We start from the raw sequence: 15275 nt of genomic DNA on the forward strand, positions 1-15275 counted from the left end.
GAAAGAGTTATTTCCGTTCTTCGTTAATAAGAACTTCCAATTATTGTTCTTGATAGGATGCAACATCACATGATCTTACATTGACTTCATGGATCAAAGAGATACTTATTGATAACTAATCTTAGTTATTTGCTTCCTTTAAGTTTCCAAGTAATCTTTCAACAACCTCTACCTATTGAGTTTGCTGTCCCCTCCATTTTTTCTTCTTTTGAGAGAGAGTGACAATGCTAACTGCTGGAAACTCACTTTGTACTACTTGGGTACTGAATACTCACTGATGTTAATTAATTTCACTTCATAAGCAAATACAAGCACCCTGCCTGAAAGGATGTCTGAAGGTTAACACTTCGCTTATCACCAATTCTTTGTTTACACATGAGCACCATTAAACTTCCACGGGAATATAAACCCCAACCTTCATTCATTAGAAAGTTCCAAAAGCAGGTCATTTAAGCAATTCTTCCAAATCTCACCAACTTGAATAATTTATTACTCGCATAAAGTCAACATAAATAGGTAATGGTGTCAGAACCCCAAAAACTCATTTGCAAGATAGTGCATCCGCTAAATCGACAATGTGGCACTTATTCAGTAATCATGATACTAAACCAAGAAATTTATGTAAGAACACTGAGAATCCCCAAGTTTCCCAATTCCATCACCTAGGACTAATACCTAAGCCAGAAATTGACTAGCTAATTACTTGCCCCAAGGTTCACCCCAGAAAATTAGCAACTCAAAAAGTGGGATCCAAATTTCACAATTAAACAGAAAGAATCTGAGCACAAGGAGATACTTCAAAAGCATGGCTGAAGACATAGCGATTAGCAAATATTTATACACCAATTGTTCGACAATATTTCTCACCAAGATAATGCTCCCACCAGACCTGCGTGCATCCTAGGCACAACCTAATACCCAATGGAAACAAACTTAGAGAGAAAAAAGTTGCAAGTGAAACTGGGCATTACACCCTGTCGACCCAAACAAGCCCTCACGTTTCAGAGTCAAGTCCAGGTCCTCGACCTCTGTAATATCAGGAGTCATGATCTTCTCCATGATGAGCTGCCCGATCCTGTCACCCACCTTCACTTCAAAGTCGATGTCAAAGTAGTTGAACAGGATTACCCCAACCAAGCCTCTGTAGTTCGCATCGATCACGCCCACACTGACGTCAATCGAATGCTTTCACGCCAAACCTGATCTCGGCACTGAAGCAACAAATATACAAGCGATTCGATTCAGCCCTCGCTGATTATCCCAAACAAGGGTACTGAGAGAATGTTTTGAGATAAGAAGTTGCACATTACCCATTTGATCATATGTTCCTTTGGGTATTGGGATGCTCAGATCTGTAAGGACGAGCGCTTTTCCTCTTGCCGGCACTTATGTCTTGGCTATGCTGTTTTTAATTTACGAACGAAGAAACCCACATTCAGAAACCATCACGATTTCTCGACAAGGACCGAACTCAAAGCTCTAAGGAGGACAGTAAAATTTGGGGTCACGTTTTTACTTCCAAAGATCTTACTCCGCGGGGAGAGGGGGGTGCTCGCGAAGGCAAGAGGGCCTTCCGGGAGAGCTTCTTCACTCTGAGCAGAGAAAGCGGCTCCCTGGCGTATCCCACGATGCCAGTGATGTGGAGCTTCGGGATCTCGGGTCACGGCTCGACCATTTTCAGTCGCTGCAGAAGATGGTGATGGGGGTACGAGTTGAAGACAACGCTCCAATCCGAGAAATGGCGCGAAAGCATCCGGCTTTGCCATTTGGGCCGTTTCTGTCTGGATTGATTTCAGCCCAACAACTTCAACTGAGATCCTGGGAAAGTGGGGAAAAGAGCAAGAGGAGTCCTTTATAGGAAGAGGAACGACTCGTGCAAAACCCAAAAAATAGGAATAATCAGTTTTCAATTAGAAGAAAGGCTAATATCACCTTTAGTCCCTCAGCTTTATTTATTTTCGAAAGTTACCTCTACTTTTTTAAAATTTACAGCGTTACCGACATGGATTGTCCAAATGCCAAGATGTAATGTCGGCCCCTTTAAAATGACAATAGGTAGGATGGAAAAGCAAAAACAGGAAAAATAATCGAAAACGAAAGAATTGTATAAAAGAAAGGGAAGATGGGATTTAAGGTGCTATAAGAAAATAAAGAAAAGGAAAATGTATAAGGGTTTTCAAATTGGTACCATTGCAATTTATGGAAATTTATCAACTAAAATCGGCGGCGTCTTCTTCATCAAGCATACAATCCACCCCTTACTACTATTAACATCACAAACTTTTTCTTACGTTAATTTTTGTCCAATTAGATGTTTTCAATGCTTCATAACAGTCGTTTTTTTTTCCTTGGAATTTTAATTAGTTCTCAAGTATAGAGCAAAAGAGATTTTCAAATAATGGCCGAAAAATTGATTTTTGCATTATATCGAATTTTCCCTATACTTGAAATAAGGCATTGATAGCCGACCAAAAAAAAAAAAATAAGGCATTGATAATTACACTACAACCCTAATTAAGTTAACTAAATGTAATAAAACATGTTTGAGGTCCCTTTAAACTGAAAATTAATTTTTTAAAGATTTTTTTTTACTTCTCATAAATAATTGATCATCTTAATGAGGACCTCAAGAATAACTTGTAAGTGTACCTTATGATGTTTGATGTAATTTCCAACGCATGGCCGGCACACATAACAATAAAAGTTACTACATTGAAAATCCCTAATTTTCTTTGCCCGACTTATGCTAAGTTCGATGATCGCATTCTTCAATAAAATGATAAGTACATTTATTATGTGAAGAAAGTAAAACCATGCCTTTTACTCGGGGGCATAACTATTTCCACAGCCAAAAGATGTCGTGGCCACAGCTTTTCCCATTTTTTTCAATTTCCTTGAGGAAAATGAAGGAGCTGATAATCTAAAGAACAAGGTGGAAGGAGAAAAGAGAGATGAAGTTCAATGATGAATATCTCTAGTTCACACTTCAGACCACAATGTGAAGCAACATTGTTCACAGAGAGAGAGAGAGAGAGAGAGAGAGAGATCATTCATTCATTCAACTAAAAACATCTTCAAGCTCTCAAAGCAGCAATGATGAATATCTCTAGTTCACACTTCAGACCACAATGTGAAGCAGCATCAGACCACAATGTGAAGCAGCATTGTTCAGAGAGAGAGAGAGAGAGAGAGATCATTCATTCATTCATTCAACTGAAAACATCTTCAAGCTCTCAAAGCAGCCTTATGAACTGTGGTTTCCTTTGGGATTTGGGGGCAACTTTTCTTGACAAGGTCAAGCAGCTTTTCCAAAATTGTCTCCGCTGAATTCAAAATCTCATTGCTGTCCTTTGTCATTTGGAAATTGACAATTCCCATTGGCCAGTCTATCTTTGCCACCAGGGACTTGGAAACAACCATTAAGGAGAGAGGCTTCTCAGCTTCCTAAAATGGTAATATAGAAGCAAGAGTTCATGCCGATAGAATATCATAAAAACTTGAATAATTATCATTATATGGTCTCTCTATCATATGAGTAATAAAAAGAGGCACGTGATTGATTAAAGCTCTTAACAACAGTAAGAAAACCCAAAAACAGAGCTCTTTCTCTAGAGAGATTCAGCTGCAAAGATTTTCTGAACACATCAATCAAGATCTCCAACGAGATATACTTTTGTAAGATCGGAAATTGTGAGTTTTAATACTAGCAGGAAAAGCTTGATAAGCTATTTCTAGCAATATAGCAGAGCTCCTCCCAACCTTCTAAAGCGCATTACAATTTCGGGTTCCATGGCACAAGAAATGGCTTCACAATGCTAGAAAATGATGCTTACAGCTACAACAAATTTATGAGTAGAAGTTGACTAAACCAAGTTTACAAACAAAACTATGAAGACAACATTCTCAAATCCATTACAATCCTTTGGCTTTCAACGCACCAAGACCTGTTTTACACATATTTTGGAACTTGTATCCAAGTCCAGCAACCATGCCTCAATCAGGGATCATGGGGAGAGAGGCTGCTCAGGGTTACATGAGGTGGGCAATCATTCATAAAGAGTGACATGGATAATGAACATAAACAATTGTTCCACATAATCAGACCTGGATACTGAGGCATAACAGATCTGAGTGATGATCCAATTAAAAGAAGAAAAACAACAAGTTCTGTAATTACATGTTCGATGATTCTCCGAAGAGGCTCCTAGCTGAAGGTAGCTTGTCTCACCCAGGAGAAGCCAAAATTCTTCTTTTGACTATGATTGGGCCCTATCTAAAATTTTCTGCTGCCTTCTCAACAAGTGCACCTCCTAGCATGTTTTCTCATTCTCAAATTCATCTTTGAAAGTACTTTAAAGAAGTGTCCATTGGATAACCGCCACCATGACCAATTGTTTCGGCCGCAAATTGAGTTAAAATAACAAAGGCATCGTCGACCAAATTCTACGGCACATTATTGAGATATTACAAGATTTACAACCAATTACATAGAACAATTCAAAGATGGAACCTGAGTTGGGGAATTTCTAAGAGATGTTTATCTCTAAAGTGGCATTAAGAAGGCTCGACTGCACAGGATTATGTGGTGATAGAACTAAGTACCAGCAGATTTTCTTTAGAACCTCCATTTAACTATATCACAGAATGAACAGTTGTGCCTTGAAAAACTCAGTAAAGACTTAACAAGGAAAGAGCTTCACCGGTATCCACTGCTCTCGGTTGCCCTTCACTAATGGAATCTCATATATCGCCTTACAGTATCGACAAATCTCAAGGTAATCATTTTTACATACATCATTAACCACATAAATGTGAGGTATACTAAGATGCGGGTTCAAATCCATCAAGTGCATCTGGAACATCAGAGTTTGCAATAAAGCTAGAAAGGAAGAAGAGTATGTGCCAGATATACAAAGCCATACAAGTTCATGGTCCTGAATACAAGGTGGCACTTGATCGACAAAAACAAATTAGTTAAGAGATAGTAGACACAACATTAGAAAAAGTGAAACACCAATTTACCGTATCATGAGTCATAGTATAACGGTTTCAACTCCAGAAGAGTTGGAATATTAGCTGGTGCTAGTTCCACAATGTGTTCAACTTCTTTAGACTTTTTCTTCTCTTTGGAAGGATTTGCATTGAACACTCGACGGCTGATCTTCCCAAAAAGGATGTGTGCACATACATAATCCTAGCAATCTATGAACAGACAAGCCTGCAAAATCCATCGACCAGAAAATCAATCATAGTAATAGTGCATAAACGGCTAAAAGCAATACAAAAACTCATTTCTTGTTCAAAAATAAAACGACTTTTTTCCACATCTTTGTCGTTGCTCCAAAAGTTTCTACCTGCATTTCAAGCTCATCATAGGAATGTTGGCTAAGGAAAAACCAATTACAAGATCAATGATGAATGAAGTCAACTTCTAGTCATTCCAATTTCTTGCATCAAATCAGTAGCTTCTGCTATAAGTAGGGTCTTATAGCATGGAAAATTTGTCACTCTAGAATGAAAATATGGTCAAAAAAGGAAGCAAAAGAGACAATAGCAAGGTACAATACAAATACAGGTATCTCTATAAAGAGGATCCCAGCCAATTGAAAACTTGCAAACAACACAAACACTATAAGATCCCCATAAATGATATATCATGAAATGTATCCCAAACTAGACATGAAAAAGAAGTAATGCAATTCATACAAGAGTGGCGGAACAAAAAGTAAAAATTTGGGACAATCATCAGGGGTGTGCATGGTTCGGGCGGGCGGTTCCCGACTTAGAATTAGGAACCGCCTGCTAAGGACCGGTTCCGAAAAATTGGAACCGGGATCCACCCGTTTGTTGCATAGATCCACCCGGGAACCGGACCACTGGTCCGGTCCGGTTCTTGGGTGGATCCATGGAATTGATCTTGACGCGAAATAATTTTGGTTTTCAACATAGAACGACTACGTGACATCAAAACAAACCATAGAAAGAAAAACCAAATTTAAGTACGTGGAACAAAGATTCATTTGTTACAACTATAAATGCAACCAATGAAGGAACGGATGTATGTAAGTTGATATAGAGGCAGAGAGAGTAGTAAGTGTTCAGGAAAAATGGGTCTCTCTTAATGCTATGAATTGGACATACTCCTCATCAAGTCAAGCAAAATATCACAAGTCGCACAGACAAGTCAAAGGAGGTGAAATGAGGCACCATCCAAACACAGAAAACAAAGGAAGTGCAACTAAACAAGACTTTATTGAATACATCACCTTCATTATATTAATAAATAAACTAAACAACCAAAGAGCATAATAATTCCCTAATATTCAGCTTTGTATTCATCCTGCAGCATAAACAATTGCCACAAAACAATTGCTTTGTATCCAGTTTTAGTAATTTTTTTTTTAATATTAAAAGGGAACCGGTCCTGTCCGGGTGGGCGGGCTGGCGGATCCGCCCATGGAACCGAGAACCGGACCGGTTCCCACCAGTTCCCAAAAATTGGAACCGGAACCGGGCTGGTTCCCTCAAGAACCGCCGGTTCCGGGCGGTCCGGGCGGTTCCCGGGTATTTTGCACACCCCTAACAATCATGGGAGAGAATCCAGAAACACAAGGTCAGAAACTGAAAGCGATTCCACAATATTAGACTCTAGAGGATTCCATCATACTAGATTCTAGAGCACAAGCACCAGACCTGAGATCTTGCATACCAACAGATTGCCTAGAGCCAATTACCATGTAGATATGCCGAGCACATTTGTTTTTTAGATACATAGATGGCATGTCACAGCTACACAGAACGACGGTTCATGATCTCATCAGTACACATGGGAGGCAATCCCTGGAGTATAAAATCTAACCCTTAAGGTAAAAGGTTGTTAAGATTGATCCTAAATGATTGAAATTGGACCACACTTGGATCAATAATCATAAGACTCCATAGAAAATTAAGGTCCAAAGTGATAGATTCTTAATCTATTTTCTGTACAAAAACCTGTATGTTATCTTTGAAAAGAGGGAATGAAGCTCAAAAGTAGAAGACAAAAGCACAAGCGTCACCACAGCAGAAGCACATCACTGAAGAAGCTCTCATGCCCCTTAAAGAAAGTTAACTAGAGAAGCATCCGGAGCATAAGTAAAGAAGAGATTAAAACAAACGCAAAACCAGATGATGGCAGTAAAGAGAAGAAGACAGAAGGATGAAAAAAATAGGAAAGGTAAAGAGCAATATGCTATGATGTAAAAAAGAATTCCGTCCCCACCCAGGAGAGATGGTTACCGTACAAAGGTGATAGCATTGTGCTGCACTGCTGGTTGTGGAAGTACAGCAGACCTTCCATTTCCCCCAACCCAAGCTCTCATGAAGGGAGGGCCCACTTCCAACTCCAGCAATAAAAATGTTAGTCTTACTCCAGCGAAAAGCTTATGGATTCTCCCAAGTCTGTATAGAAAGCATCTTCAGTCTTGCCACAACCACTAATTAAATCTTCCATCCAATCTAATTCAAGATGGGGGCAACACCTCATTCTCATTTGTAATCCCCTTATAGTTCAATCCCCAAAGGTGGCCCTAATTAGCAGCTTCGGCCTTTCGATATTGTTTTAGACATACAATGCATCATGCACAATGAGAACTGGGGCCTAATTTGGTTTACCATGAGGTTGAATGCTAATTAAATAGGCATAATAGGATATTTAGGGTAGGGATTAGAAATCCCATTCTACATATCCAATGATCCTACTCCTTATCCCAAGTGGGAATGATTTTTGATGTGACTAACTTCCATCTTTTTAATTGCATCTTATACGGATAGCAATCCTCAAAACGAGTTACAAGGTAAAAATCTTGGATAGTTTCATTAATAGCCACTAGTCATAATGGTCTGACTAATCCAAAGGAACTTATCAGCATTCAGCATCACATCACAATGAAATACCTTCGATGAAGAATGAAAATTCCACCAGCTTATCACCAATGAGCAGAGATGAAAAGGCAAATACTTGGACATTGGTTAACTTGGACAACCCCGTTTACTCCTAACAAAGGAGTGTAAGATACTTCTTTCATTACAAGAAAGTTTAGGAGCAACTAAATACAGGAAAACAATTTACATGTATGAATATCCAAGTATCAGTGTCATCAAATAATTTTGACTCCTTTAATATCACTTGAAGTGGAATGCAAAGTGTGCTTTGAGCTGGGAAGACAGAAGTTCATGCCCCAAGGACACAATAATCTTGGCTCTTGCATTTTTAATATGACTTTCGCCACCAGCCAATGTAGCAATATGCTATGTTCATGCAAGGGAGAAAACTCCACAGCAAACCCTTATTGCAATGGAGAGGTACCACTCGTAATCACAGTTCATCTTTAATTGATTGTATATTAGTTCGTTCCAGTGGGTAGACGAACATCAATCCCCAAATTAACATTATGAATCACTCCCCTAACACCCAATCTCAATTTCTATTCTCCCCGGTTTCTTTGTTATGCAATAAGTATAATAAGTAAGGAACCAAGGGAATAGCTATCCATCTCTATACAAGATAATGAAACTACTTGACTTAGACAAAGTGCCTTCTTCTCTTTGTCATCATAGACCCAGGATATTATCTAATTTCTCAACCCTTCACTCCCACAGGTTTAACTTCACTTCCAAAAGGAGGGCGGACCCATCTTGTAAAAGTACAAAGTTCAAGTACAACTAATTTCTTTGTGCCTTGCAAATGATGTCCAGCTTATCCACAGAACTTTGTGCACTACTTTCCGACTCAGCTCATCCATATGCGACAGCTACTGACTTCTACCTGTTGAGTTCGCTATCTCCTCCAAAGCTAAGCAGTCAGGTGCTGAAGACTCGCTGATATGCTGCTAGAAAGGATATCTCCCCAGGCTAATCTCTTTGCTTTATTACATATCTCTTCGTATACACATACAAAGGCGCCACCATTAGACTTCCACAGGAATATTAGCCCCAACCTTACTTCCATCATTATTCAAGAAAAAAGAGAAAGAAGAAGTACCTAGGTTGGCAAGTCAAGCATCGAAATTGGGAGGGTGAGCTCGAGGAATCGGTACAGAAGTCTGCGAGCGCCATAGCTTCGGAGCCTCTCTTCTTCTTTCTATAACTGGTCTTATCCATCGGATCTATCGCCGTACACCAGACGAACAGAAACATCGCCGAGAACACTTGAAAATCGGGGGAAATATGTGGAAAATCCCATCAATTCCCAGAAAATTGACGAAAGAAAAGCAATTAATGTCATCATGGCACAAAGTAAACGCTAAGGGAGTTACCACAAAAGAGAATATTGTCGTCACGGTGATTTCAGCAGCCTCGCTCCCAAGCAACAGTCCCGGGAAGATGTAGAAGGGCACCGCTAAGAAACTGAACACTGCCATCCCAACTATCTGCAATTGCAAATTTACGACATGAGATGGATTGACTCTAAACTTCAAATGTGATTGATCGATCATCTGCATCACGCCCTACACATTTACTACTGAGAAAACTAAAATCTCCAATCCGAACAATCGATGAGCTCGCACGCCGGAGCGACGTGGTTCTAAAATGCAGATGAAGCTGAGAGACCACAGGAAAGACGCGTGCGTGGGTTTACCTGGAGCGGATGGAGAGGGCGTTGCCAGTCATGGTGTCGCCTCGTCGCCGTCGCCGTCGTCATCTGCGCCGCGCCAACCGACCTGCCCGCCTGCCTGCGTTGGATGGGCGGTGGGAACGGTGGCTTCGATCTTCGGGCCTGGGAAACCAGCAAGGCGACTGACTAGTAGCGAGAGAGAGAGAGAGAGAGAGAGAGAGATATTCCATGGACGTCCAGTCGTCCTTCTCTTCTGCCCCCCGTATCTCTTCACGTCTGTTAACGCTCGAATACTTAGCCCAAGCCATAAGGGTACCAGTACTCTTCCAAGCCAAGTTATCTCATCTGCGTACGCCTAAAATTCGACACGTCGGGCGATCCTTTGAGAGATGGGCATCCTCCTACTTGGAAATGTCGCAAGTGTTTCAAGTCTGACAAATTCGTGAAGGCTTTCAATTTTCCACAACCATCAATATAAAGCTCCGATAGTCCAATGGGAAGCTCTGGGACACATTCAAGCCAATGGCAATCTATAAGACAGAGTATCTCGAGACGGGTTAGCTGGGAAAGATGGGGCAAAGACTGCCCCTGGCAGGTGATACTTAGTTCCGTTAAGCCGGAGGGCAGTTTAGGTAATTCTCGAAGCTTTTCACAGTCGAAAAGGAGGAGCTTCTCTAGCGAAATCAGTTTGCATATGTTACTAGGTAGTCGCTCCAGGTTTTTGCAATAGCAAGCTTCCAACTCAATCAATGATGCTAGATTTCCAATCGAGTCGGGGATCTCTGTCAACGAATGACATCCCCATAAGTCCAACGTTTGCAGAGATGCTAGACTGCCTATAGAGCTGGGTATGTGGGCTAAGTTTGTACACAGATAGGCTTTAATAACCTTGAGCTCCTTCATGGCACCAATGGATTCAGGCAATTCTGTTAAGCTAGTTCTATGAATATTCAAGACCCTCAAATTTTGCAAATTCCCAATGCTTTCGGGCAATTTCATAATCGATGTCTCACTTAAGTTCAGCTTAATCAATGATGCCAGATTTCCAATAGAAGGATGAAGCTCTTCCAGATTGTGACAATCTTTAAGAGTCAAAATCTCCAACCTTTTGAAAGTGGACAAGTCGGGAGTTCTTTTTAAAGATTGACAATTTGTGAGGTAGAGAACTTTGAGCTCCGTTGCCTTCTGAAAGAAAGAAAGGATATATCAGTATAATTAGACTATTATAGCCTATGATTTTTCGCTACTCCTTATGTTTTTGACTTTTTAAAATTCCTCAAAAATTTCTGGTGCTCCTCTACTCCTTCGCAGTTGTCCTATTTAATTTTAAATGTTGCTTTTAGTAGTGTTTGGCCACGTCAATAGATAAATGTTTTTTAAGCATATTAATTACAAAAGAATGTTAGGGATGTACAAGTACTTACTGCAATTACTTTCAAATAACATTTCAAAGGAGATATTTGCTTATTAGACATAAGCAACTTTTATTATCAAAAAGCAGATGACAAATTCAAATGAAAGAGAGATGCATTCATCAGGCACTATGTTTTCCTTCAATAGTATGAAATTGAAGAGAAACAATTAATTTAATTATGAAAATCTATTTTCAAATTATATGTACAAGGAAAAAAATGTTATGTTAAAAAATACTTCAATGCCTTCTTTACATCTTACCTTGAGTGGATCCCATCCTCCCCAATCCTCCGAAATTGCACTATATGACAAATCGAGTACAACTAATTTCTTCGGATGAAAGTTGACCGCAGCGAAATTCGAGGGACAGCTCTTCCACTGAAGCCATCTTAACTCAAGAAGTAAGTCTTGGAAATCTCCGATGAAGTTAGCACCATCCACTTGAAGGAACCTTAGGTTGGTCATTTTTTCAAATTGTTTGGATGCGTATCTTCTTCCCTCACCACATTTGCCAAGAGAAAGGGCCTCAATCTTTTTGGTGCCCTGCAACTTGGAAACATTGTGGACCATAAGTTTTGAATGATGAGATGACACCAATTGATATAAAATAAAATGCATTGATTTCAATTTGCCGTCATACTACTATGGCATAGGCTTCTACCTTTCATTTTTTGTGAAATGAAAAGTTGTAGTTGCATATTATTTATCTAATATATGTAAAGATGAGAAGCTCAAGCGATTGTCTCCAAAACTTTTTCCTCATCCACCTATACCATTCACATTTTGCACCTTATGAATTTCCAAATTCGTGTCCATTTGCAAATACAATGGAAGGCCTCTCTTCATGCATATAGTAATTCAAATATATTTATCAAAATTCATGCCCTTTATATGTGAAATAACACTCCCTTTACTCCTATCATGTATATGCGAATCAATACAACTCTAACCATCCAAATGCATCTATCAAATTTGCCATCGATATAAGTATCAAAATTAAAGAATCCCAATTGTAGAATTTCCTCACTTTTTTGGTTTACTTTGTTTGTAATTGTCAATATCAAAATGAAAACAAGAATGTCATCGCAAAAGATACGTCTGTGTTTCGCGTTCCTTTCTTATCATGTGTTGAGGGTTTTTCATTATATGTGGAAGGAAAATTGATAACATCAGATGTTCTATACAATGATCCTTACTTTCCTTTTTATCACTACAGATGTTTGATGCTATCTTTTTGTCGTAGTCATCTAAATTTTGATCCATTTTCCCATGGATTAATGAGATCTTCTTTCTGAACAGATTAGACATGAAAATTGATAAAATTTGTATTCTTAAGGAACAACGAGTCTTCTACATATTTCTTTTATTGTAACCTAATATTTTACAAACTCAAATTTGTTTCTTGTTTTAGGTGACGAATTGCACATTGGTGGTTTCAACTTTTCCTTCAAAATTTTATTCTTTCATATGAATCCCTACTCGTTTTTACATTAAAAGTTTCCTCTGTATTTATTGTATTTTTGTCAACAACTTCATAGATACCATTTTTTTTTTAAAAAAATTCTAAGAAATGTTCTATTTAGTTAATTACGTTTTTCTTTGTGCGAAAATATGCTCGCTGAAAAGTATTGGTAGCATTTTTTTCAATAGTTTTGGCATATCATTATGTTTTGCATCCCATGTTTATGTTTATTCTTTGTTAATTAACGGTTTTCGTGACATTAGCACATGCTTGTTTGATGCTTGTACGAATCTTCCATATGTTATAATTGCTTTTAGTGGATTCCTTTTAACTTTCACGCTGATAAAATAAAATTTATCATCACACAAAATTCAAAACCATATATACTTCGGTTAATAATAGCAAAAGTCCCAAACCAATAGACTTGTTCGGCATTTAGCCCACACTAATTTTAGTGTCACAAAAAGTTCCAAACTGATAGACTCGTGTCACATTTACCTCAAACTAGTTCTCATTTCACAAAACTAAGATAATGTTTCTAATGTTAACTAATTCTCTGCTAAATAAGATGCTCACCAAGAATCGAACAATAAACAAATTATTATTATAACATGATAGCCTACATTTAGCAAATAAATAATATTGGGAGATTAATCAAAAAATCATCCATCATCACAAAAAGAAAAGGTATTACCAGATTCATAGAAAGAAACTAGCCACTATCATGAAAAGTATATAGAATGGAAATAATATATGTTTAAAGGGTTAAATTACGCAGTTAATCATGCCACATCAGCAAATTGACGGTGCCAACTGACGATTGACCACAAATGACTCAATTGCACGAAAAAGTGAAAGTTAGAGGACTATATTGATCAAAAGCAAAAATTAAATGGGGGACTAAATTGCACAACCAATAATATTTAGGGGTTAAACTTACCCCAACTTAAATAATACAGGAAACAAGATAGCTAAATCGTCACGGATGATTGGAGGTATCATTTATCATACCAAACAATTCATAAGAAGTCAATACTGAGTGTAAGAAAGAAAAAGTTGAAAAAAAGGCCTCGCAGGAAATCAAATGACGGATCCAAACATCAAATTGTGCATCAAACAAATATGTGGGGAAAGCATGGCTGCAAAAATTTATAAATGTCAGGTTTTATCTAAAAGTAATTTGTCAAAAATTCTGCTTTTGTAGTTTTGCTGTTGCATTAAAGTTACCAAGTGGAGAGCATCCCCAACAAAATACCATCGGGCAAAGATATACATCCTTTATCCATAACCAAGAAATTGATACTCAATTATGTTCCGGAATCAGGCAAAAATAGCAATTAACCCTTTTCCAAGTAGAATCGCAATGTTGGGAGTCAAGACTGACGAGTATATTTATTTCAAACAAGAAAGGGAAGACGAAATCACATTCACTTACTACAACAAGTAGAGAATACTCTTACCTTGTTTCCATCAATTACATCTGCAGCCTCCTCATAATTCCATAATCTGCTCCGCTTTTGAGGCTGCTTTGCATTTTCCAGACGAACAATTTCCCTTCCAAGATCTCTCAATTGATCATGCATCAATAGGTTGCCATATTCATGAATTTCAATTAGGGACATAGAACTCAATACTTCAATCCCCCTCCCTGGGAGAAAATCACTGGCATCCCACATGTAAGTTGGGTTTTCCTTATGTGATCCAATGAAAAAGCATGCAATATCCAAAAATATTTGTTGCTCCTCATCATCTAATGCTTCATAACTTATTTTCAACTTCTCTTGCACTGTCTTATCGGGCGCTTTCTTTAATTTCTTTAATGTATCTTTCCATACTTCTTCTTTCCTTCCACATAAGAATGAACCTACAACTTCAAGAGATAATGGAAGTCCCCCGGTAGTAGATACAATTTCACAAGAGATAGCCTTGTAATAACCATGAGGAAAATCGTTTCGAAATGCATGTCTACTAAATAAAATCAATGATTGATCAAAAGACAACTCGTTGAGTGGGTACATGTAGCTTGCCCTAGCCTCATCGAGAATGCTTTTGTTTCTAGTTGTGATGATGACTATACTTCCCACTTCAAACCAACTACCATCCTTAATCAAAGCATTCAAGTTAGTACGATCATCCATATCATCTAGAAGAATTAAGACTTTCTTACTTGCAAATCGACATTTGATGATATTGACTCCTTCATCGACACTAGACACATCAAATGAACTTCCTATTATGTCAGAAATGAGCAGCTTTTGTAGAAATTTTATGCCCTCACGCTGAGATGTTTCTCGAATATCTGCCACAAAGCTACGATTTTCAAAATGACTAGAGAGTTTGTTGTATAACACCTTTGCAAGAGTTGTCTTACCAATGCCGCCCATTCCATAAATCCCAATAATCCTTGTACCATTGAATTTTGCATCTATCTTACTCATAATTTGTTCCACATGATCATCGATTCCCACCAACTGTTCAGGAACACATAACAAAAAAAGTCTTTTTAACTCGGCCATAACTTTTCTAACAACAATTTTAACCAATGTTCCTTCATACCTGTCAAGTAACAATGAATTTAGTATAAGATAGCAATGCGTATATCATTTTCAAGAAAGAACTATTTGTGAGAAATTAAATAACAATTATGTGGAGAGTAATGTACCCATTATCAATTTCCTCTGATTCCCATCCTTTCAAGGAACAGACTTCTTCAAGTGCTTCTTCCCATTCCTTCACAACCATTTCGCCCAAATTCTCTTTATGTGCATTGACAGCATCTCGCCATCTTCCTCTAAGATGTCGCAT

At 38.3% G+C, this 15275-nt stretch overlaps 1 protein-coding gene across 1 annotated transcript; it reads right to left on the minus strand.

Annotated features, from left to right (window-relative positions):
- Nucleotides 1-3225: 3225 nt before the first annotated feature.
- Nucleotides 3226-15275, minus strand: LOC104436772 (TMV resistance protein N). The gene is made up of 5 exons (XM_039309399.1): nucleotides 15133-15275; nucleotides 13931-15026; nucleotides 10001-10780; nucleotides 9297-9410; nucleotides 3226-3444 (listed from the first exon to the last, which is right to left on the minus strand). Exons 1-5 carry the CDS (start codon nucleotides 15273-15275, stop codon nucleotides 3226-3228), a joined length of 2352 nt encoding a protein of 783 aa, XP_039165333.1.

The sequence above is a fragment of the Eucalyptus grandis genome, chromosome 3, assembly GCF_016545825.1.
Source record: "Eucalyptus grandis isolate ANBG69807.140 chromosome 3, ASM1654582v1, whole genome shotgun sequence".
Classification (NCBI taxonomy): Eukaryota; Viridiplantae; Streptophyta; class Magnoliopsida; order Myrtales; family Myrtaceae; genus Eucalyptus; species Eucalyptus grandis.